Source organism: Oryzias melastigma, linkage group LG4 (assembly GCF_002922805.2).
Source record: "Oryzias melastigma strain HK-1 linkage group LG4, ASM292280v2, whole genome shotgun sequence".
Classification (NCBI taxonomy): domain Eukaryota; kingdom Metazoa; phylum Chordata; class Actinopteri; order Beloniformes; family Adrianichthyidae; genus Oryzias; species Oryzias melastigma.
This window is the reverse complement of record NC_050515.1, coordinates 29,423,574-29,448,952: the sequence shown is the minus strand read 5'-3', so window position 1 is coordinate 29,448,952 and position 25,379 is coordinate 29,423,574. Positions and strand designations below refer to the sequence as shown.

Sequence of the window (25,379 nt, the reverse complement as noted above, 5' to 3'; positions counted from 1 at the left end):
AAAAAAAAAAAAAAAAATGAAGGAAGAAAGAGAAACAGCTTTTAAAGTCTCCCATGACCATTTTTTATTAAGAAAACATTCCCAGTAGTGTTTTAATTATGATTATGAAGTTTTTAACCAAAAGCCTAAATGTCTTAAAAAGCCATTTTTCATTTGATCTGAAGCCTTTGTTTCCAAAATCTCCTCTGAGGGGGCGTGGTTTTTGGAGCTCCGCCCCTGACCCCCCCTGTCTGATTATGATAGTTCTGTGTCTCTCTAGCATAAATCTTCACCGCTGCTACATAAAAACATCCATCAATCTGGGTAATGTCCAGCCGTATGGTTCTGATCCGGATGTCAGCTGGACGAGGAAGTGAAGATCTTCATGGACAGAACTTCCTCCAAAATCCTGATTCTTTCTCCTTCCAGTTCACCAAAGACTCTTTTAGCTAATTCTCCAATGTTTATTGACTGTGATCAATACATTCAATCATTGGTTTCTCAGAGTTCTTGATAAAATAATCAAAGCTAACATCAAAATGCTCTTTCATTGATTTACAATCCTTTCCAACTGCGGTCAAATGAGCCGCCGTTCACATTTCCGTGGTCACATCAAGAAGCTCCGTGGAGTCTGGTGGAGATTTTCCAGCGTTCTCAGTCCTGCTACCGTAAGTATTGGATGAAACTCACACCAAAAATCCAGTGATGCTGATTTGACCACAGAAATGTGAACGGCGGCTCATTTGACTGCAGTCAATGTGAAGATACCATCTTCTCTTCTCCAGAACCTGAACTAGACACTAGGAACAGATGAGGGTTTAGTGCATGTGCAGCAGAGCTGTTGATGGGAAGAAGATCATTCATTCAAACAGAGTCTGTCCAAGACAGTTTGGTTGATTTAAAAGGAGAAATACTCGGAAATACAAAACTAAATGATTTATGATTACATTTGTTCTCTTTCAGAAGAAAAATGACACACAGACATGTTAGAAACTCTAAAAACAGGATATTAATCGGAGGGGAACTATAACGATAAAACTCTGTGTTATATATGTCGTCATGAGTTTTGTTTTTTAAACCTGAACTCTATAAACAGCTCTTGGGCTTTAACCTCCTTTGTTGGAGGTTGACTGTTTGAAAGATGAAACTGCTGGTCTCCTGGTTAAAGTGCTGTGTGCAGATTCCTGAGGTACTCTGTGACCTATATTATGTTTTATAGCTACATGTTGTGCGTGGTGAGAAAAGCAGGGAGGCCCCAGCTTATCTGCTCAAAGATAAGAGGCAGTTGGGCCCACAGCCAGGAGGTGTCTCCCCCCCATCTGCTCTTTGCAGCTCCGTCCTCAGAAAGCTGAAGATAAACTGCTGCCCCACATGAACCAGAGGAGAGGCAGCACCGGAGGGGAAAGGAGGAAGACTGTTATACTTAGAGGCCACACATGATGACTTCTTCTCCTCAACTCTGATGTGAAAAAAAGCCAAGCGAGCCGATCCGACCCATTCTGCTTTGTTTTATCTGATTGAGGAGCAGGGGACGGTGGAGCGGTGCGGGCACTGTGAGGGCAGCACTGTTGTGTTTTGGGAGGGGAAAGGGAACCCAGTGGAGCCAGCCTCTCACTGCTGCAAGGAAGAAAATAAACACTCCCCCACTGGTTTATTTACACCACACAAACTTGGTACCATTGAGCGACTCTTCCCGACTCTTTGTCTGTCTTCCATTGTCACTCGTTCTCAGCCCGGCTTTGTGAGTTACTGACACGGAAACTGTCCGTTTGGATTCATGAAAACAATCAAACACAGGAACGTTTGGGAGTGGAGGCCAAATATGACAGAGTCTGACTTGATAAATGGCAGGGAGGGCCGCCCAAGCCTCAAAACCCCTCTGCTCCGGCTCCACACATCCCCGCTCACTGGGAGACAGAAGACAGTGCAAAGACAGGGTGACCTTCCTGTTAACTTTTATGGAAACCAAAAAAGTCCCACACAGATAAACAATATGCTTTTCTAGGGAGCCCAGGCTTTTAAAGCAGGGGCTGCTGAGGCCCTCACAACTCTGCAGTTACATCTTAATGAGGTGAGTGTGAGTTTGTTATTTCACTGAAACGCCCCGCCACCCCATGCCTGGAATCCTGACCTCAAGCAACCCTAAGAGAAGGGATTTACGGCTCTCGTTTGGCGCAGAGAGGCATGTCACTCTCTTGCCGAATTATGGCCTCTAATTGCGCTTTTATGTTTATATTAGGGTCAGCAGAGCAATATTTTCCTCCTGTGGGTTTGACAGGAAAAGGATGGAGCGAACGAGCTGAGTGAGAGTCCAAAGAAGGGACACCGGCCCGCCTCTTTGTCAGGATTTGGCCGTGTACGCTCTGCACCTGATGGCAGCCTGACGGCCGTGCAGCTCCATCACACTGGCCAATGTCAACACAGGCCTACGGTTAATGGCTCTGCTTTAGCCTGGTACTAATTGGTGCAAACTCTCCGTCACACCAGAAGCAGATCAAAGGTCTCCTGTTGGACGCCAAGCTAAACAAACCTGAAATATACTGTTCGTTTCTGCAATCCCACAGTACAAACAACCTCTGCCATCTATCTAGTGACCCTCCATTCTCTGTGATTTGTCATGGAGGTCTGTGCTAGTTACTGCTGCAGTCACTGTTTATATATATTATGGTAGCACTGAAGAAACAAGCATGATGTTTACGTTGAAGTGAAAAATGTAGGGAGAAAGCTGCAGAATATGTGAAGAATGCCTACCTCTTGTTGGGCATGTTCTTTCTCCTCCTCCAGCTCTTTGACCTGCTCTGTCAAACTCTTCTGGGCTTCCTGGTGGGAGTCCAGAGACCCCTCCAGCTGAGTCCGCAGGTCCTGCAGCTGCGACTGAAGAACTGCTATAGAGTTCTGCAAACACAAAAACACCCAGACTGGTGTCTGTGTTCATAAAAAAACAGGACTGATGAGAAGAGAGGAGCCAGATGTGAACCTGATCTTGTTCCTGTTTGCTGATGGCATCTCTGCGGATGAGTTGGATCTCCACGTCTGCTCTGGTGACGTCCTTTTGCAGGGATGCCATTCTCTCTGAGAGGGCGACCTTCTCTGCCTCCATCAGAGACAGAGCCTGGACACAGAACGCTGCACAGTCAGAGGAGTTTAGACGAAAAGCTGGAGATTTACTTGAGAGCATTCTGGTCCAGTGCGGATTGGAGGTGATGCCAGCAGGATATGTAATCTTTAACCCTTTAACACCTGAGGCGTCATCGGTGACGCTTAAAGACTAAATCTTTAACGTACTGTAACCTTTCAACCGTAAGCCGTTGAGATTCTGAAGGAGATTGGTTGGTTAGTTGGTGGGATTGATGATTAGCTGGGTAGTTGGAGGGTTGGTTGGTTAGTGGGTTAGATGGTTGGTGGGTTGGTTGGTTGGTTGATCTGTTGGTTTCTTAGTTGATTGGTTGGCTGTTTGGTTGGTCTATTACTTTCCAAATAATTTTGTCTAATTTAACCTAAAAAAATGTTAAAGCTGATTGGATCCTGATGTAATAAGATCCTTCTGCTACGGCCCAATCCAAATTCTTTCCTTCTCCCTTCCCTACACTTAGCCCTCCAAACAGAGGGTTATGGAAACATATTGTCTCAGAATTCCATCACCAATAGTCGCTGGTCTGCTAGCTTCAGCACGGAGCTTCCAGCGTTCGAGTGAGCCGCTGTTCTACTTCTGAATCTACTGGAATAATAGTGTTAACAATTTTAAAAAATGACAGTAAATCAAAGAACAGAAACACTGGAGCTCCGCTGTTAAAGGGTTAATGCACACTCTTGGTTTTATATGTTTCGAGACGGAATTACCCCAACAAACCTGCTGCTTCTCACTCTCAGCCTGCAGAAGACTTTGGCTGAACTCTTTCTGCATCCAGGCCAGCTCTTCTCGCACCTGCTGTAGCTCCCTCTGGCTGCGCATGCGCAGCTCTTCACACTGCCGATGCAGCTGCTCCTCAGCCTGATCCTGAAGAGCCACCAGCTCTGAACATTGTTGCTCCTGTTAAACGGCAAACAGCAGGAGAGAACTGAAGCATGTTGGAGAGTAGTGAGAAGCAGTCAGGTTGTGTGACGTTGGCGGTGAAACCACCAGCTGTCTACTGTACCCTCTGCATGCGCTCCGTCTCTATCTGCTCTCGGTGAATCTGCTCCTTGTTGCTCAGCGTCAACAGAGCATTTCTTTTCACTTGAGCTAGTTTCTCCTCCAGTTCACTTGTCTGTTGTGCTGCTTCTGCGAGCTCTCGCTCAGCCTCTCCACGTCTCTGAGCTGCATCACCTGCACAGAGGAACACACTGCTGGACCCTTGGCTCTAACTAAACACTGAGCCATTGTCTGCAAAGAAATGGTGCTCCAGGATCAGAAGAGCTTTTGCAGCTTTTTTACTGGCTATACATTGGAACATGGCTGTACATGAAACAGTCCAGCTTTTATCTGATCCATGAGTGTTTGTGTGGAGCAGCTGGAGCCCGGTCAGCTGAACAAGCAGCTCCACAGATACTGAAGTCCAGATGCTGCAGAGCTCAGAGCTGAAATATGGTTCTCTAGTGGGCAGCTGGAAAGGCTTCATGGCCAAGGGGCTTGGCGCCGACGACGGTGGGGTCTCTGCGGGAAGGGGGCCACTCACGCGTCAAGGCCTGGTTAGCAAGGATCAGGCTGTTCCTGCTGCCCTCCAGCCTGCCGAGCTCGGCCTCCAGGGAGGCAGAAAGCTCCTGGCTCTCAAACAGGGCCTTCTCCAGGGACTCCCTCTCTGCTCTGGAACACAGAGGCAAAGAGTTTGAATCTCCCGAAGAAGGTTTTTCAGTCTGTGGCTGGAAAACTTCCGGAATCTCCCAAACCACTTCAAGAATTCTTCACAAAGTCAACACATAGGCCCAATCCGAATTCCTCTCTTCTTCATACTCCTCCATTTGAAGAGGCAATTGTAGTGGAAATGGTGCCCAAAATATATTTTTTAATATCCTCCCCTCCAAGTGATGTGCTGTGCCACGAAGGAGAAGCGTTTTTCTGTACGTGAGTGAACCAGAGAAGTTTACATTTAAATGTAAGTAATGACTAGTTGTTGTAGCATGACCTTTCTTAATGTTATAAAACTGCTGTTGTTATGTATATTCAACCACTGGAAGCCAGTTGGCTGGCGACTATTGGTGACGTCATCGAGTGAAAGTGAGAGTGGAATTCTGAGATACTATGTTTCCATAACTCTCCGTTTGGAGGGCTAAATGTAGGGAAAGGGAGTAGGAAGAATTTGGATTGGGCCATAGCAGAAGGATCTTATTACATCAGGATCCAATCAGCTTTAACCTTTTTATTTTTGTTTAAATTAGACAAAAATGGAGAGTTCACCAACCAACCATCCAAATAAACCAATCCACAAACAAACCAACCAGCCAACCAGCCCACCCACCCATCCACCCATCGACCAACCAACCAACCAACCAAGCAAGCAACACACCAACCAACTAACTAACCAACCAGCCAATTAGCCAACAAAAAAAGACCACCAAAGAAATACACAAAGACAGATTGTGAAAGCCCATCAGACCTCAGAGCAGTCAGCCCCTCCGTGAGAACACAGGCCTTTCGCTCAGCAGAGTTTAGCCTGACTTCCAGGGCGGCCTTGTCCTTGGCCTGCTCCTCCCTGTCTTGGGTGACTCTCTTTATGGCTTCGGTCTTCTCCTCAAGCTCCTTCCTGCACGCACACAGCTCCTCCGTCACAGCCTGCATCTGCCTTCTGACCTGCAGACCACAAAACACAGAGGAAAATAGTATCAAGCAAACCTTCCCCCAGCAGAAGAATCAATCATTGGGTGTTTTCAAATACATTTCATGTTTCATATGGAGAAGTGTGAGCAACCATGACTCTGCATGAATCCTCCACTCAGGACAATTTATGGGGCCAAATCTGATGCTCTAACCCTGAACCGCTGCTAAAGAAACACCGAGGAGGTTAGGAGAAGCTTGTGAGTGTCCACCAGGTGGAACCTAAATCTCTGTGACACACAGCACAACCTGCTTTCTAGCAGACACAAGCCTTCTTAAAGGTTGGATTAACATTATTTAGTGAAGCTATTTATTGGATGTTCACTGGTAACTGCCAAACTGTTCAGTGTACTCAAGTTAAAGCAAGTATTGTTGGCTCGGAGCTCCAACTGGATTTCTAAAGAAACAAGAACATCAGAGTGATTTGAACCCAAATGAACTCACATTAGCTAAACATTGTCCCTCACTTTCTCTTCGTTGGTAAATGAGAAAAAGGATGAATTACACGCTATCGATGTGAGAAATGCTCAACAACAAAATGAAACACGAGCGTCATGCTGAAAGCCACACAGGGCTTGTTTTATTGTAGGCTGATTTATTTTTACTGATAAGCTATCTGAAATGTTTGGGTGGAATGTGTATAAATGTTTGGCTTAGTTCTATTCTAGCTCCGGCCCTCATGATTATCCCAGTTTGAGTTTCAGCACAAATAAAGCAGGACAGGATTCCTTTCATTCTTTGCTGGACAGACCGGAGGAGTCGAGGAAGAATGGGAACACTTTAGGTGCTAATTTATTGGTAATTTCACTAAACCCCTACTGGATAATGTCCGTCGATCTATTTATCTTCTCCAGTTCACATTTGTTCATGAGTATCGCCAGCATGATACGTCCCAAGTTACTCATAAAGCACACAGAGTAGCTCAAACTGCTCCCCTCTGGAAGAAGAAAAATCTTTCCTGCAACGACAAGCTTCACGAATGTGGCAAAAGTTATTAATACTAGAAAAATTGCATTACCTGTGATAATGCTTGAGTGAATGCTTCTTTGCTGAATCTGGTTGCTGAAGATGCTGAAGAAATTTACTGTAATTGCTGAAGGGGTTTGCTGAAAATGCTAAAGCTATTTGTATATGTCTATGGTGTAATGTCTACGTTGCTAAAGGACGAAAAGCTGCATAAATTGCAGAAGGTGAATAAAGAATTTAAAGAATTTCTTGAAAATCAAACAAATTGCAAAAGATTTTAAATGCGTAAAACTTAGAATTAAGACAAAAACCTCAGTAGATGCCAAGTTAAACAAAAAAGCTAACACGTTGCTAAAATGTTGGCTTAATTTCAAATTAGCCAAAAAAAACCTCACTAGAAGCCAAATTATCCAAAAAGAAAAACAAAAAAAAACTAACATGTTGCTAAAATAATAGCTAAATTTCAAATTAGCTGGAAAAAAATAGAAAAAACTCACTACATGCCAAATTAGATTAAAAAAATAACATGTTGCTAAAACATTAGCTAAATTTCAAATATCTAAAAAAAACCAGTAGATGCCAAATTAGCTAAAACAAACAAACATGTTGTTAGAATATTAGCTGAACTTCAAATTACCCCGCAAAATCTCAGAAGATGCCAAATTAGCTAAACAAAACATAAAAATAAAACATTTTACTAAAATACTAGCTTAACTTCAAATTAGCCCCAAAAACCTCACTGGATGCCATATCAGCCAAAAACGTTAGCATGGTGCTAACATATTAGCTAAACTCAAAATCAGCCCTAAAAACCTCAGTAACAATAATGTCTCTAACGTGCTGAATGTTTTGATACCAAACTTGCATAATTTGCATAGAGTGCACAAGTATTATTATGAATCAAAAAACGTACAGAAGAAAAGTAAATTCACAGTCTTCCATCACCGACCTGAGACCCCGACACCATCACCACTGCTCTATTGGTCTACTCTGCTCATGCTTACAATCTGTTTGCACAGTCTATGCACTGAACACTACAATAGTCTAGTAACTTAAATAACCACTGATATTATGTATTTGTTGTGCATTGCAAATTGCCCATGTCATCAGTTTTGTATCGCCTTATTTATCATCTGCCATCTCCTCTATTGTAAATTATGTGATACTAGTTTCTGTTTATATTCTTCTCCATTTAACAAACCATCCATCTGTATAATATGTTCATAGTGCCTACCTCGATCATTACGTATATCTTGCTCATTAACCTGTGTATATATAGTGTCATCTGTACTTGGTTCTGATCTGTAAATACTCCCCATATGCTGTAAAACAACCTGTACCATACTTATTTATCATAATATTTATGCCACATGCTCTTACTGCCTATTGCACTTCTGGTTTGGTGCTGAACTGCATTTCGTTGCCTTGTACATGTACATGTGTAATGACAATAAAGTTGAATCTAATCTAACCTAAATAATAAGAAAGAGAAACAGGATCAATATATACAATAATGGTTTTCCTGTTTGGAAGGAGTGGGGGGGCACGACCTGGGAGTGCGTCTCCAGGGCCTTGGCTCTCTCCTCCAGCAGGAGATGCAGCTCCGCCTCCAGCTTCTGGCAAAGATCTTGCAGGTGAGTGTGAGATCTTTCCAGGGCTTGCTTTTCAGCTCGTAGGGTCGTCATGTCTGCGTGCGCCCGTGCTGCACGCTCTTTGGCCGTGGTTCGCTCCACTACAGCTTCCCGTCTACGCTCATCCAGCTCGCCTTTGTCCCCCTCCGTCTGCAAAACAAGGTCTCTGCTGTCTCTCTCATTCAGGTGTGTCACTGGGAGCAGGGACTGACCTGCATCACGATCCGGCTGAGGGCCACCTTGTCTTTAGCTAGACCTTCACTAAGGGCAGCCATTTTCACCACAGTGTCTTTTAGATCAGCCTCCTGGTTGTGCAGTTTGGTCAGAGCACAGTCCTTTGCAGCAAGCTGGAACTCCATCTGCAGAGTTGATCTTTTTACTGAAGTGTCCCCGATGCTGGCTCTGCGAGGGCAGCAGCGGTTTACCTTGGTGAGAGCTTCAGAGAGGCTGGCCTTGTCCTTCTCCAGCACCTCTTTCTGGAGAGTGACCTGACTGAAGGCCTCTTTGATCAGGAAGAGCTCCCTGCGCAGGTCCGAGTGCTTTCCTTCCAGCTCCTGCAGACTGTTCTCCCTGAAACACAAAGTGCATGACTCTCTCCCACACGTCTCTGCAGCATTTCATCTGCTGTTTAAGTGTTGGTGCCAAAGGCTGAACCTCTGAGGGAGCTTTTCCCTTCTTTTTGCTTGATCGCATGTCCTGCTTCAGTTCTCAGCTAATTAGATCTTTCAGCTCAAAGAAATCCCTCTAGCATAAAAGCAGTAATTCTGTGTAAATAATTTACATTTGCTTCCCAATGTCATTGAGGTGCTTAGCCGGCCAGAGCGTGACATGTGTTCCTGATCTGAACTGTAAACACACACAGCCTGAAAACAATTGGGCCTGACAGGATTTGTGTTGCGTAACGGCCGTCCTTTGAGCTCATCTGTACCCTCTTTGGGCTTCTGTGCGTTGGTGTGCCTGCTGCGCCTCCAGCTCCTCCCTCTGCTGCCTGAGGAGGTCCCACTGCCTCTGGAGGTCCAGCGTCGAGCGCCGCAGTCCCTCCAGCTCCTCTCTCTGAGAGCGCACCTCCTGCTGCAGCCCTGGAAGCAGCTCCTCCAGGCTCTGCTTCTGACTGAGTGATGGAGTGAGATGAAGGGCCGCATGAACGCCACAGCCGCCAACATTATAATAGTCACACCCACAAATCTGACATGAATGAAGATCCTGTTGGATGTTGGGACATTTTCACAAAGGGTTAAGAGATCAGTCTGTACTTTGAAATGAGCTCCTTTGTGCAGCAGTGACTCGCGCTGACATCCTTGACCTCCTGACCTTCCCTCTGTACTTTGGGGATCATCTGCTCCACATCTTTTCCTTGCAGCTGATTCTTTAATGTGTCCGCCTGCTTCTGAGCTGCTTCCAAACCAGTGTGGATCTCCTGTGAAGTTTGTAGAGGAACAGTCAGGCTGGATATTGATAAAAATTTACAGAAACGATTCGATTCGCAAGAGCCTGGATCGATTTGATTCTGATTATTTCCAATCCTCTTTATTCAGTTAAATAAAAGTTTACACATTTAGGCTAAGGATGTCCCAATCAGTTTTTTGGGGGGCCCGATCCGATTCCGAGTCATTTAATTTTGTGGTTTTGCAGATACTGAGTCCTGATCCGATACTTTTGTAATACATTTAAAACATGAACAAAGTGAATAAACAGATTAGTGTTGTCGCTTATCTATATTTCATTAACATTCTTTTATCATTAAAAACTTAAATAGAACACTTCTGTGAAGTAGCTTTAATAAACAAGTAAAAATACAGCAAATATAAACTAGGGAAAAAACTATTTTCTTGTTATATAAGTGATAATCATGTGAGAAAGTTTATTGACTTTAGCTTTAATATCTTTAGAGCTATTGAACATTTTTAACCAAATGTGATTCCTGTCCTCATTTAAAATTCTTAAAAATAAATTATGATTTTGTTTTAGCATAAAATGTGATGAGTGTTCATGAATAGCTGATATCGTTAGAACCATTTATTAGTTTTTTATTTTTTTACGATTATGTGATTCTTTTTTAAAGCTCTTTCGATTTTATTACCACAGTAGTTCATTTTCCTAACTATTTTTCTCTGTCAGATAATAAAACAGGCATATCAAAGGAAAGCTCGGGTTCTAAGGAGTTAAATCACAGAGCTAGCATGTAGCAGTTAGCAGCTGCTGTTTAGCCGTCTGTATGTCAGCAGTACAAAGAGCTTCCCATTTCAAAAGAAACAAAACTCTGTCTTTTTTCTGTTAAAATGCCTTTAAAGGTTGTTGTTTGTGTTTGGACAAACCAACAGAGACACCTGCTGTCAGTTTAAAGCGTTTTTAAAAGAGTTATTGATCCTGGAAGCCTGAATCTGATCATATCACTAGCTTGACTGAATTTTTTCAGCCTTCTGTTTAAACTACTTTGTGATCTGTTCATGACATGCAGACTTCTAGTGGAGTATTTTTCTGGAATAATAAGACAACATCTGATATCGATCAAGTCATCAACAGTGTGATCGGGCCCGATTTTTGATCATGATCGGATCGGGACATCTCTAATTTACCAGTATACACATTTGTTTAGAAATACATTAATATCTACTATAATTTTTATATATATTTATATTAATCTGATCCAGTTCACTTACTGTAAATGTATCAGTGAAATAATGAGATTGTTAATATCATCCAGTGTTACATGGATTCTCTAAAGGAGATTCCAGGAGAATAAAGTATGAGCAAAAAACTGTGTAATAGACCACAAATGGTAACTTTAAAAATGTTTCCTTAAAAGAGTTTGTAAAATTCATGTCTGTGAGTTTATAAAGATGTTCATTTAGTCAGAAATGTATGTTTATGTCGACCGAGCGTTAGCATTAGCCGTCCTATGGGAAATTCCATTAAATGGTAGCATCAAGCTAGTGGACTTTCAATCTATATTTTTATGAATCGATTATTGATCTGTTGAGCTTAAATTGATTCAAATTGATTAATCGATGTTATCAACCTATCCCTGATAGACAGGTTGTGTTGCTTTGCTCCTGTGTGCAGCTGCTGCACTGTGACTGCCTGATACTCGGAGAGAGTCTTGCCTCCAGAACACGCAGAGGGCAGGGAGATGCTGTTTCTGAGCCGGAACTGTCCTCCTCACTGCTTACCAACTGGAGAATGGTTACAGGAAAATGACAGTCTGATAGCAAAGATGGTTGGATAGTTTTGTGAAGACAGTTGCATTGTTATGACCTGGTGAATGTGGCTTAGAATCTGGTGAAGGTTGTGGATCTACTCGAGCATCACTTCCTCTGCTCTCCTCATCCTCTGAGCAAGAAACCATTTATGCTAGATAAGAAACTTGCCGGCAGAGCAGAGTGGATGTTTCCCAGAAGAAAAAGCCGTGATCTTCATCACACCAGAGGTCCAGACTCCAAATAATTTACTGATTGATATGCTACCTCTCTTTCCCAGAGCCTTACCTGTCCATCCCAACCCGGCTGCGTGGCGCTGAGGCCGGCGTCCTTCTGGCTCTGGAGGTGCTGCACGGCGTCAGTCATTTCCTGGATTCTAAATATGCCAACACAGAAATATCACACTCACACAGAGGTCAGCCAGAGGAGAAGAAAAAGAGTGATCATCATGTTTGACGAGGACATCAGCACTATCATATTCTGTGCACGGGATCAAGGCACCACCAAATGCTTCTGAGGATTTCAAAAGAAGCCCAGATCCAGGATCTAAAGGGATTGGCATTCCTGCAGACCTGTGATTGGGTTGCACAGGAGATGGTTCTGAACAAAAGACGGAGCATGAAAGACTGGAGGATGTAAAGGTCTGAGGTTTCATCGAGGCCCTCCTTTCAGACCAACCTGAATTTGGTAAGTGATACCATAATTCTAATATACACAAGCTTGTTCCCAGAGTTTTTACTCAAGTTTTTTTCTTTCTCAGAGTCAAGGTCAGCTGCACTGCTCAGACTTCTTTTTGAATGAAGTTCTTCTGTTACTTTGGTAAAGTCACTTTAAAGTCCCCCATGACAATTTTTTGGATTAAAAAACAACATTCCCAGTAATGTTTTAGTGATGATTATAAAGTTTTTAACCAAAATCCCACAACCTAAATGTCTTAAAAAGCCATTTTTCATTTGATCTGAAGCCTCTGTTTCCAAAATCTCCTCTGAGGGGGCATGGCCTTTAGTAGCTCCGCCCCTGATCCCCCCTCTCTGATTATGATAGCTCTGTAAGCTCGTAAATCTTCACCGCTGCTCCATAAAAACATCCATCAATCTGGGTAATGTCCAGCCGTATGGTTCTGATCCGGATGTCAGCTGGACGAGGAAGTGAAGATCTTCATGGACAGAACTTCCTCCAAAATCCTGATTCTTTCTCCTTCCAGTTCACCAAAGACTCTTTTAGCTAATTCTCCAATGTTTATTGACTGTGATCAATACATTCAATCATTGGTTTCTCAGAGTTCTTGATAAAATAATCAAAGCTAACATCAAAATGCTCTTTCATTGATTTACAATCCTTTCCAACTGCGGTCAAATGAGCCGCCGTTCACATTTCCGTGGTCACATCAAGAAGCTCCGTGGAGTCTGGTGGAGATTTTCCAGCGTTCTCAGTCCTGCTACCGTAAGTATTGGATGAAACTCACACCAAAAATCCAGTGATGCTGATTTGACCACAGAAATGTGAACGGCGGCTCATTTGACTGCAGTCAATGTGAAGATACCATCTTCTCTTCTCCAGAACCTGAACTAGACACTAGGAACAGATGAGGGTTTAGTGCATGTGCAGCAGAGCTGTTGATGGAAAGAAGATCATTCATTCAAACAGAGTCTGTCCAAGACACTTTGATTGATTTAAAAGGAGAAATACTCAGAAATACAAAGCAAAATGATTTCTTATTACATTTGTTCTCTTTCAGAAGATAAATGACACACAGACATGTTAAAAACTATAAAGACAGGTTTTTCATCAGAGGGGGATTTTAAACTAAGCGTCGTCATAACCCGGTCAGAACAAGCTCCACCCCTGGATTCAGCGATGGCTCTACCTAGAGTTCAGCTGAACTTTCTGAGCGTCCCAGCCGGCCTGCAGCTGCATGGCCTCCTTCAGCTTTTCCCTGAGCTGTCTCTCGAGTGCTGTCACACGACTGCACGCACCCTCTTCAGCCAGCCTGGCCTCAAAGCCCGTACATGCAGCTTGGAGAAGCCGGCTCACAGCAGCACACTCCGCAAGCATTCCAAAAAGAGTTCTGTTGAAAAGAGTTGAGAGTAAGTCTGTGAGCTGCATGAGAAAGATGCAGAGGAGTGAGAACATGTCCCGTGTTTGATAAAGGTGGATATCTGAGGCTCTGGAGAACAGGCCAACTTTGAAGTGTGATTGGTTACAGCTCAGCTTCATTACAAAGTGTCTAGAGCTGACACTTGTCTTGTGTTTTTCTTTGGTGCAGCTCATGGTTGTCATAGATTACAGAGGCTTCAAGCTCACGTTTTGTCCTGAAGGATAACTTCATCAGAAGATTCAAACGCTTTGAACTGTCTTTCACCCTCTGAGGAAACAATAAGCAGGAGGACGGCCGACCCGATGACCTTTTCCACTTTGATCCTTGGAAGCAGCATGCACAGTCACTGTGCAGTTCTGGGTGTGTCCTGCTTCAGGAATCCTGGCATTGTGCTTCAACTCACCTGTCAGTGAAAGTCCTAAGCTGTGTGAATTCACTCCGCAGGGAGGCGGCCAGGCGCCACACAGCTCTGATCCCGGCCTGCTGGCGGTCCGACTGGGAGACAGCCATCTGCAGACGCAGACAAACACCAGTTTGATTGAGGCTCAGTGATGGAGGCTGCTGTGAACCGCTGCTCATTCTAGTGCAGGAGTGTTAAACAAAACACACCTAGGTCCAACAGGATAAAGGTTTATTGAACACTCTAAAACTGAAATCTTAAAACTATAAAACCATAACTTTATTACATGATCATGTATTAGATATACAGCATTACCTGCAATAATGCTAGTGAGAATGCTGTAAGCTGAATTTGGCCGCTGAAGATGCTAGTGTTGTTAGCTGAAGATGCTGAAATTAATAGCTAAAAACGTTGAAACTGATAGCTGAAAACACTAAAGCTGATAGCCAGCAAAAATATGAACTAAATGCCAAATTAGCCTAAAAAAAACAAACAAAAAAGACTTACGTTAGCCAAAATAGCTAGTGTGTAAAAATTAGCCTAACTCCAAAACACCCTAAAAAAATGTTTTTTTAAAAACCATAAATTTTCCAAAGCAGCTAGCATGCAGCTGAAATATTAGCTAGGCTCCAAAATAGACTAAAAATCTTAGTTATTCCCAAGTAGTCCAAAAAAGTTACTGTAAACTGTAACTTTTTAACCTAATTATGAATAATAAAAAGGCAGGAATATTATTCCAGAATAAATCAACTTAAACCTTAAATTACTTTCAATATTTTACTCTCCATAAAAATATATTTTGCCAAAATTATACAAGTTAGAAATGAGCACAAGATAACATCGGACCATTAATAACAATAAAATGAAATGATCTGGAGGGCCGGATCCGGCCCCCGGGCCTTGACTTGTACACGTGTGCTAGTGTGACCTGAGTGCACGGTTTTAGACTGGCACATTCACAAAAACTGAGTCAACACATGCAGACCATGCAGCCAGATTGTTTGCTCAAAATGTCCTCTCAGGAACTGGAATGTTTTCACAGGAAACAACAACTCAAAAGTCAGAGCGGAGAAACTAAGAGGAATGAGGGGAATTGATGAAACAACTGGACCCCATGTGAACTCATCCGGACTTTGACTGCAAAGAGGGCTGAGGTCCAGGTGTCACTGTCATTGTTTTTGACTGACTCTCTTTGGGTTCAGGTTTTTGTCTCACCTGCTGTTGCCTCTGCAGGCGTGTCTCACACCGCACCAGCTCCTCCTGGGTCGTCCATACGCTCTCAGTCAGCTCTCTGTTGAGGGCGCCCGCCTGGTCCAGCTGTTCCCGCAGCACACAGTTCACCTGGCTGAGACTGGCACACCTGAAAATACACACACTGTCCTGTAATGACAAGCACAGGTTTTGACAAAACAAACGACTGAAACCTCAGACTGGCAGCATCTTCACAGCACCTGCAGACAGAACGGGAGAACACGTACGATGGTCAGGAATCATGTTTGGTCTGTCTGCTGCTCCACACTCCATTCATGTCAAGCATGCAGCATCGCTTCCTTCAGTAAAAGACACCCAAACTCATCTTTGTCCAGCGAGGGGTTTGGAGTTTGAATGGAAATGAGATGTGCAGAAAAAGAGAAGACCGAGGAGGAATCCTGTCTGACATTCAGAGTGAAGCTAGTTTGCTTCACACCACTAACAGGCAGCAATAATCAGACCATGGCAATGTTTTGACCAAGGGGATTATGATAAAGCTCAGTGATGACATGAAACACAGGTGGAAAGCATTAGTTGCAGGTTTTAAGGAAACAGGCCACTATGGATCTTTCTATGTCCGCTGGAATAAAAGCCCAAATATTTCTTGCTTCAAATTTCTCAGAAATACTTCCACCCACTTCTGCTTTTAGTATGACACAGAAAAAGAAACTGAGAGTCCATTATAGCAGAGCATTTCCTCCAATTCTGGTTAAAACTGAAGGTGTACATCTAAACGACAAGCTGATGGACGTTTTCCAGGATTTTAACCTTTTTTAACCAAAGAATAACAACATTTTCTCCAACTACACTGTAAAAAGTGAAACATTTGAATTTTTAGCAAATAAAGTCTTTAAGTTGAGTAAATCAAGTCAATTTTTTTTGATGAAAAGGAATCATTGTGTAAATTGATCCAATCTTTCACTGTGAGCTCCAATCTTTCATGAGCTCTGCACTAGTCACTCACCTCCTCTGCTCCTCCTGCAGCTTGAACTGGACGTCAATGCCAAGATCCTGTTCGAGACGCTTCTGATGGACCTGCAGCCCGACACAAACAAACAGCTGATTCCTGCGGTTCACCGAGTAACTGACACATTCAGGGGGAATCTGCTGCTACAGTATAAAGAGGCTTCCAGCTCCACTGACTGTCTCAGTGACTCATCATAGAGCACTTTTGTCAGGTGATTTTCACCCAAGCAAAAGTATTTACATGATGTTCAATTTGTTGCATTTTTCTGAGTGTCATGGGTTCCTGGAAAAGTCCCACATGTCCCAGGAATGGGTGAACCAAAGGCCAAGTCTCCAGTATCACTGCTTTTTTTTTTCTTTTTAGTAGTTTTTCTTTTCAAATTCCTAATTTTTCTGTAATTTTTGAGGATGTTGTTAGAATCTTCATGTTTTATTTTCCATTTTGTTACGTAAACCACAGTTAAAAATCAAAGAAAACTAGAAAACTTACATTACCTGCAATAATGTTAGTGTGAATGTTTTTGTTGAAAGTAGCCACTGAGGATGCTGAAGCTTTTAGCTGAAAATATTGACAAAAAATACTTTCATTGCTAAAGGGATTTACTAAACATGCAAAAGCTATCTGCAAAATGTCAAATATGCTAAAAGACTATACATTAACTATGAAAGAGTGCTGAAGTTGACCTAAATTTCTGAAAAATTTGTAGTAAAATTGCTTAAAAATCCGTAATACATGCCAACTTTGCAAAAATATTTAATGTGTTGCTTAAATATGAGTTAAACTCCAAATTAAACCAAAAACCTTACTAGATTCCAAATCAGCCAAAAAAGGCTAGCACACTGCTTAATTATAGCTAAACTCCAAAATTGCCTAAAATTCCTAAATTCTAAATGTTCCCTCAAAAATCTCAGTAGATAACAAATTAGCTGAAATCGTTAGCATGTTGCCTGAATATTATGTAAACTTCATTTTCTTAATCACTATAAAAGATGAAAACATATCCCATTAGTATATTTAAAGGCTTGTTGTTAATCTACTTAAAATTTTGACATTTGAAGATTTTCTCATTCCCTTCCTATGGAGCATATTTTGTTCAATATTTCAAAAACTATAAAGTTTATGAATACCAAAAATACAAGCAGTAATGTCCTGAATGAGCTGAACGTTTAGATACCAAAATAGCTGAAATCACTGAAAGTGTGATTGAGTTTTTACGTGCGGAGAAATGTATGGAAAGGATGTGAATGCTGACTAAACATTCACGGAACTACTCTAATTTATCTTGTGTTGTCATATTCTGATCTATTTTTTATGACAAACACTTCTTATTGGTTTTACTATATCGAGTGAAAATTACCCGACAAAATTGATGGGGTGACTTCTTATAGCGAAAGTGTTAAAACAGTTCTGATGTTGATGGGAAGTTTTTGCTGGGTTCTTTTTTTTGTCTTTATGTCTTTATGCTTCAGTGCCAGTAGTAATTCTCGGTTCCTTTAGATATACTGACGTTTCTGCAGCACATTTTTCAATATATAACAATTTTATAAATAAAATGACCAGCTAAAATCCAAGATGAAAAGTGAAGAACTTGCTTCATGTTTTAAATATTTAACAAAAAGAACAGAATGCTGGTGACAAAAGAAAAAGTTTGTTTGGTTGACATTCTTTTTGGAGCTGCATTGTTTATGTTCTTTGATTTATTTTAATTTTTAAATAGTTAGCACAATAATTCCAGTGGATTTTGAAGGAGAAAAGCGGCACCACTTCTCTCCTTCAGAATCTACTGGAATTATTGTGTTAATGGTTTAAAAGTTACAATACGTTAAAGATTTTGGATCCTGGCGGTCCACTGTCCACATGTGAGTCCGGCGGCAGCGGCGTCTGATCCAGCTGGATGGAGTTGCAACAAAACTTGCACATAGCAACAGCAGATGTCTGCAGGCATTTATGATATCTCAGCCAGATTCTGATTCTTTGCTCGATAAGTGACTTCTAAACACACTCCCTCAGCTGTTTGTTGGGATTGAATTGTTTGTAGAACTATGTGTTTAAGCAGAAGCTAAATGAGATCTTTAGTTTTGGAAACTCATGAAAAGCGATCGTCCTTGGGCTGTTGACAGCAGAAATGGCTTCCATTGATGAGCAGAACAACAGGCCGACTGTTGGTGTGTGTGCACTGAGTAGGTGTCGCTGCATGATTAGCTGCAGCTGTCACTAGCATGTGAAAACAGAGACACCTCCTGGCCTTTCTCATCGAGGAGTTTCACATTCTCTTTCATATCTGAAAATCCAAATCTGTAACCTCTCAACCTCATACACCCAAAACTCCATCTGCACCACCCACTCTATACGCTGGTGCCAGACACCCTGTCCTCACTAACACAAACCACATGGCTCTGGAGAACTCCAGCATGCTGCATGCCTCCAGCTGCCCTCGCCGACTCCTCGTGTAGTGCAGGAGAGCAGCCCCCTCCCTCTGAAACCCTCCACACTAACATCCAAGCTCCTCAAATCAACCCTGCGACCCCCTCCCTGCCCCTCCCTCTCCTCTGTACCTCATCTTTTTTCTGGGTGCTTAATCTCTCCAGCAGGCTCCAGGAGAGCCAGGACAATGGTTCCACTGTTCAAGCCGCTCTGCTGCCGTTATTAACACATTTTTAAATGCTCTTTTCATAAATTTGTGCTTCAAATGACATGAATATCACGCGCTTGGCTGCACGCTTCTGGTGTTTTTCACAGCAGAGCTGCAAAGCAAAGGGCCGTCTTTACTGCTGAGGTGACAGCCACAGGACCAGCAGCAGGAGGAGTGCAGGAAACACTGCTGCAGCTCCTGCTAGCAGCTGGCGTGAAGCTCCAGCCATCAAATCATTTCAAGTCCCTCTCCCATGAAAACCCTGATTTTTGAGTTTTTAACATGTATGTGTGGCATTTTTCTGTTGAAAGAGAACAAATGTAACTAAAAAAGTTGCAATACTGCTAGTGTGAATGTTTATGTTGAAAGTAGTCACTGAAAATGCTGAAGCTTTTTGCTGAAAATGGTCATGCAATTCACTTTAATTGCTGCAGGGATTTGCTGAAAATACAAAAGCTATCTGCAAAATGTTAAATATGCTAAAATACTAGAAATTTTGTTGAAGAACTATGAAAGAGTGCTGAAGTAGATCTAAATTTCTGAAAGATTTGTAGTAAATTTGCTTAAAAATCCCTAATACATACCAGTTTTTCTAAAACATTTAGTGTGTCGCTTAAATATAAGCTAAACTCCAAAATTGCCCAAAAAGCCTAAATGGATTCCAAATTAGCCAAAAAAAAAAAGCTAACCTGTTGCTTAATTACTAGCTAAATTCCAAAATAGCCTGAAATTCCTCAGTAAACTAAACAAGTCAAAATTGTAAGCCTGATGCTGTAATAGGAGCTAAACTCTAAATTAGCCCATAAAAACCTCAGTAGATAACAAATTAGCCAAAAACGGCAGCATGTTGCTAAAATAATAGCTAAACTCCAATTTAGCATAACAAAAGGTAGATGCCAAATTAGCCAGAAAAGCTAGCAGATTGCTTAATCACCAGCTCAACTCTAAAATTGTCTATCATAATTAGACGGAGGGGAGGCGGGGCTACTCCGCTCAGCTCCAAAAGCCACGCCCCCTCAGAGGATATTTTGGAAACAGAGGCTTCAGATCAACATGAAAAATAGCTTTTTAAGACATTTAGGTTGTGGGATTTTGGTTAAAAACTCCATAATCATAATCAAAACACTACTGGGAACTTATTTTTAAAATAAAAAAAATTGTAATGGGGACTTCGAGGAAGATGCAGACTTGTGTGTCTGGATTTTGGACGCAGACACCAACATTTCTGAAAACCTGTAGTGTAAGCTTTTACTAGAAAAGTAGCCCAATCCGTAGCCCAAACTGAGGAAAGATTTTTGTGCTCACTGGACTGTGAGGCTCCTCTGACCCTAAATCAAGACAACAACCTGACCACAGGGATGTGCAGCACCAGCCTCTGCACAACTGAAGGCTCATAAAGGGCTAAATGTCATCAGTCTTTCACAGATAAATGAGTCCCGTCCCTCCAGCTGTCACTGCAGCATCTGCAGTAACCAGGTGTCCTCATCACCCTGAGGTCCTCAGCATAAATTCATGTGAGGTTTTGGTGCTTTTTCATGCATAGCTGTGGCTCCTTCCAAGAACCTTACCCTAACTCCACGACAAGAGATGGTCTTCCTGCATTTCTCCCCAGTCAGCTGTAAAGCAGCCGGCTGCGTCCTGCTGCAGATTAGCCATGCTCCATCCAGGAAACTCCCCAGACGCCGTTCTAGAGACCCCCGTTTTCATCATTTACTCCCTCGCTTGCATCGCTACATTTCATCACCATGATGTCCACGTGAGCCCAAAATGTTTGTTCTTCACCACACGCCCAATCAGGGAAGAATCTACGTGCAGAGAGGAGCGCTTTGGTCTGTCCAAAAGCAGGAGCTTACAGGGCTCAGCGGGGGTCCGTGGGTGTGTTTGCTGTTGAGCGGCGTCCATGGACCACCGGACGGTCCTGGTTCCAGTCCCACTAAAGCTGCCTGTGGTATTTTGTTGCAGTGATCAAAGGACAGACTCTGTAAATTTTGTGCTTGTATAGAAAAATCGAATCTTTTCACATGACGCCACACAAAACGGCGAGTGTGCAGAGTGATTTCCGTATTTATATTATGTCGATAGTTTAGTACGTTGTTTAAAGCAATTTATGTAAATAATGAAAGGTAAGCTCCCTAATTGTAACATGTGTACAATCTTCTAGATACCTGGTTGTATTGTTTCCCTCTCAGATCAGATGTCAGTATTCCTCCTTCAGAACGCTCCACAGCTGCTTCCCAAAATCCTCTGGATGATATTAAACCAGTCGTGGATTATTTCTCTCTACAACCCGGTCATAGTTAGATGAAGGTTACAGGAACTTCATTGAATGCTGCTGGTTTGATTATGAAGGTCATTCAGATTTTACTCTTCTAATTGATGCTAATGCTAACGCTAGCTTGATAAAACGTAGATCTGCAGAAGATCTTTAAAGTTAAAGTTGATTACATTTCTGTGTTCACAAAATCACTAAAAACAGAGATAAAGTCAGACAATTTCAACGTGTCTGACAATAAAGAAAAACTAATAACTGTTGTGTTATTTTCTGACGTAGCTCCACAGTTCATAACCGTGTCTGATCCTGCAGGATAATAAAGGGAAACGAGGAGAAAAAGCATTTGTAACCATCAAAAAAATATTCCTATTGAAAGCATTCCTATTTTTACAATTCCTCCTTCAAATACAACAAAATACACAAAAAAACAAATACCTGTTATTACAATTACATTTATCCTTGGGTTCAGTTAAAACACATGCAGCAATCTGCATCTTAGCTGGTCCGATTACAACATGAATTTCCATCAGTTTTTGTGCTGATCGCACTCAAAACACGTTTAAAGAACATCAGCCAGAATAGAAACCGTTAGTAGTGCTGGGTATCAATTATAATTTCCAGAAACAATTCGATTTACGAGCGCCTGGATTGATTCAATTCAGATATTTTTTCAATCTTCTCAATTCAATTCAATTTTGAGTTTACACATTTATACACATTTGTTTAGAAATACATTAATAATCTACTACATGTTTTGAATATATTTGTATTAATCTGATCCAGATCACATACTGTAAATGTATCAGTGAAATAATGAGATTGTTAATATCATTCAGTGTTACATGGATTCTCTAAAGGAGAAGTTCTAACTAAAATGTTCAGATCATTAACATTGGAAACATTGTTCTGCTTCTCCTGGAGGACGTTTCAGTTTGGACACTAGGTGGCGCTTGTGCTGTAGCATTACACCTTATTCCAGAAGAAGAAGAAAGTATGAGAAAAAACATTGTTTTAGATCATATGTTACTTTAAAAATATTTCCTCATAAGAGTTTGGAAAATTCCTGTCTGTGAGTTTACAAAGATGTTCATTTAGTCAGTAATGTATGTTCAGGTCGACCGAGCGTTAGCATCAGCCGTCCTATGGGAAATTCCATTAAACGTTAGCATCAAGCTAGTGGACTTTAGCTTATGTCCTAAATCTCTATTTTTATGAATCGAGGATTAATCTATTAAACCTAAATCAATTTTATCAACAAAGCCCAACCCGTTAGAATAATATCTGCTCAAATGAAAGGTCAATATTCTCAATAGAACTTCAGATATTGAAGGATTATTTAATTTTTTTTTTTTTTTAGATTTGTAAACAATCCAAGACAGGAAATGAAAATAAAGTTCGGCAGGACATTCATTTAATATTTATGTTACCTTTTTCTGTTGAAATTGGCATGGTTACCTTTTATCATTTATGTAAAATTGTGTTAACCCTTTAACATCTGAGGCGTCGCTGGTCACGCTTAAACACTAAATCTTTCACATACGGGAACTTTACAACCATTAACAGTTTAATTCCAGTAGATGGTGAAGGTGAAAAGTTGCTCTAGGCTGCTTTTCTCCTTCACCATCTACTGGAATTAAACTGTTAACGGTTGTAAAGTTACAGTAAGTTAAAGAACATAAACACTGGAGCTCAGGTGTTAAAGAGTTGAACAGCGTTCAGCCGTCAGCTCTGGCGTTCTAAACCTGAACACCGGAAGTCACGATTCGCATTTTTGTCCCTGTCGCCATTTTGTCCGACGTCACAGTGAAAAGGGTCTAACGAGACTCTTTTCCATTCCAATGGATCTGTTTCTCAGGGCTCCAAAATGATGCTTTAAATGACCTTTTTGTGGTTTGTGCCACTCCTAGTGTTGTCTCTTCTGATGAATAATTCAAACAACATCAAAGGATAAACTCGCTTTGATCCAACAACCAGAGAATGGTTTGGAAGGCTTTGGTGTTTGGGCCAAATATGCTGCCTTGTTCGTGGGATAGATTTGTAATAAAAAGGGAAAAAAAACACTCTATTCTGTTTTGACCTAACCGTGACACCATCTGAAGAGCTGCTCTTCAAATATTCAGGTCAGGTTTGAGGGAAAACTTTTCCAATCTGGATTTCTGACAGAAAAACAAGCGCTGGGGGTCCATACTTGAGCTTTTATGCACTTTCAGCAAATCCAGAAGAGAGTCAACAAGCTCAGATCCTTTCTGTGTGTCTCCGATTTATCCGAGGCGACATCTGGCCATGCGTGCTCCGTCCAGGCAGCATGTGAGGGGTTACAGCTGCAATCGTTTTCTCTGGCTTGGCCTGCACCCAGAGGCTTAATAAAGGGAATTAATGGAGTGTACTATCTGTCAGATTCCTAAACACAGCTGGAGCGGATGTCCACAGCCCCCAAGCAGCCCAGAAACGTACTCTCCTACTTGAATAACAAGCCCACCCCCTCCTCCCTTCACATTACCCCCCCGAGTGCTGACTGTGTGAAAGAGCCCCAGCTGATTGTGAGCGCTGTTTGTGTATCATCACTAACCCAAATTACACAACGTGGGATAACAAACGGGAGGACTGGAACTTTCTGGTCACGCATGGGAACAGCTGTTGTGGCGCTCAGGGATCCACATGATCTATGTAAATGCGTCTGCCTAATATTACACAGCATGTGCTCACAGGCACGCGCTGCTCCTGCAGCACTTAACACATGTGCCCCCCCTTCAAGGACAATGCCATATAAAACCTCACACACCCGGGTCTGCTCCATCAGTTTAAGACTTCACATGTTTCTGACGTGCTAAAAGGAGGGAAAAGTATGCACGCCTTTAAAGTAACATGAGAAGCCTATTACACTCCTGAGGTTTTTACTGGAATACTTTGATCACATATTCAGAAATAAGAAAGGCTTTTAAGCCCAGTCTGAAGGGATCGTGCATCATTTTTACAATTTCCCTTGATAGCTCAGAGTCACATTCTTTGGTATTGTTTCAAACAAACTACAACCTTGAACAGAGTCGAACCAGCAGGGAAACAAGAGCAAGAACACAAACTCAAAGCCCAAGAACTGAAAATATGGGGGAAATTACCTTTCAAAAAGAAATGTATTTATAAAGACAAAGTCGTATTCATGAGTACAAAACTGCAGAAAAAACATGAATACAACAATAAGTTTTACGTTTAACATGTCTCTTTTCAATTCGACTTTCTTTGTCTTGAATAAGAATTTCTCCTGTTAACAAACTGTCAAAAATACGTCACAGGCTGATTCATCGAGTCCCAAAACATGGATCCAACTGAGAGAGCGTGAGCATTGAGGCTCATTCATTAACTACGACAGCAGGAAAATTATCTGGACACTGGAGCTCTGCCAGGGGAAAAAATAAATGAATATTTAAGTCCTGCCGCTTTTTTTTTTTGTTTTTTAGCAGGCGACAACAGTGGAGCTTATAAACAATAAAACTGACCCAGGAGTGGTGGCAAAAAAAGAGATGTTTATAAGAGAATGAAAACGTCAGAGCAGGCAGCGGAGGGATCCCTGTCTGTCTGCTGCTGTCTGCCCTCCAGAGACATAAATGTATGCACAACTTTATCTTTATGACTGCGTTTCTTTTTGAAACCTATCTTAATCTGCAAATCCTTGTTGGGTCCCAGTGAAACTTGTGAGTTTACATTCCCATGGTGCCTTGCTGCATGGCAGCTGGTGGCAGACATCCGTCAGTCATGATTGCTCAGCTGGACTGTACTTTCTACACATAGGGGAGCAGATAATTGCTGCAGAACTAAAGAACCCTCTCAGAATTATCACATTCACTAGACCACAGGTCTGCAACCTGCAGCTCCAGATCCACATGTGTCTCTTTCATCTCTCCATGGTGGCTCCAAACATGAAATAAGTCATGGAGACTGCTGATCCAGACATGTCGACCGTCAGAGTCAGCAGCTCCTGATAATGACTGTATAACAAAAAACTACCTAAAGAAAACAAATAAACAAAGCCTGAAAACTAAGACTACCAAGATCCAACCTAAAAGAACAAAACCCAGCAGTGGAAGACTGCTGAGGACAGAGAGGGGAAACAGAACAAAAAAAAGAACAAAAAAATAAAATATCAATTTTTTCAAAGTACGGATTACTTAATTAGCATTTCTTTAGTTTAGATGAGTTA

The 25,379-nt window shown here is 41.9% G+C and overlaps 1 protein-coding gene across 11 annotated transcripts in view; it reads right to left on the bottom strand.

Moving 5' to 3' along the window:
- Positions 1–25,379, bottom strand: part of crocc2 (ciliary rootlet coiled-coil, rootletin family member 2) — a 42,110-nt gene that overhangs the window by 10,272 nt on the left and 6,459 nt on the right. For all 11 annotated transcript variants that reach the window (XM_036211701.1, XM_036211704.1, XM_036211705.1 and 8 more), the window contains 16 exons: positions 16,278–16,348; positions 15,278–15,422; positions 14,066–14,172; positions 13,432–13,632; positions 11,853–11,940; positions 9,621–9,784; positions 9,296–9,478; positions 8,793–8,937; positions 8,580–8,726; positions 8,287–8,517; positions 5,553–5,746; positions 4,635–4,762; positions 4,116–4,285; positions 3,830–4,009; positions 2,957–3,091; positions 2,729–2,874 (listed from right to left, as the gene is read on the bottom strand). In XM_036211701.1, coding sequence (XP_036067594.1) covers positions 2,729–2,874; positions 2,957–3,091; positions 3,830–4,009; positions 4,116–4,285; positions 4,635–4,762; positions 5,553–5,746; positions 8,287–8,517; positions 8,580–8,726; positions 8,793–8,937; positions 9,296–9,478; positions 9,621–9,784; positions 11,853–11,940; positions 13,432–13,632; positions 14,066–14,172; positions 15,278–15,422; positions 16,278–16,348 — 2,435 coding nt within the window. The remainder of the gene's footprint in view (positions 1–2,728; positions 2,875–2,956; positions 3,092–3,829; positions 4,010–4,115; positions 4,286–4,634; positions 4,763–5,552; positions 5,747–8,286; positions 8,518–8,579; positions 8,727–8,792; positions 8,938–9,295; positions 9,479–9,620; positions 9,785–11,852; positions 11,941–13,431; positions 13,633–14,065; positions 14,173–15,277; positions 15,423–16,277; positions 16,349–25,379) is intronic.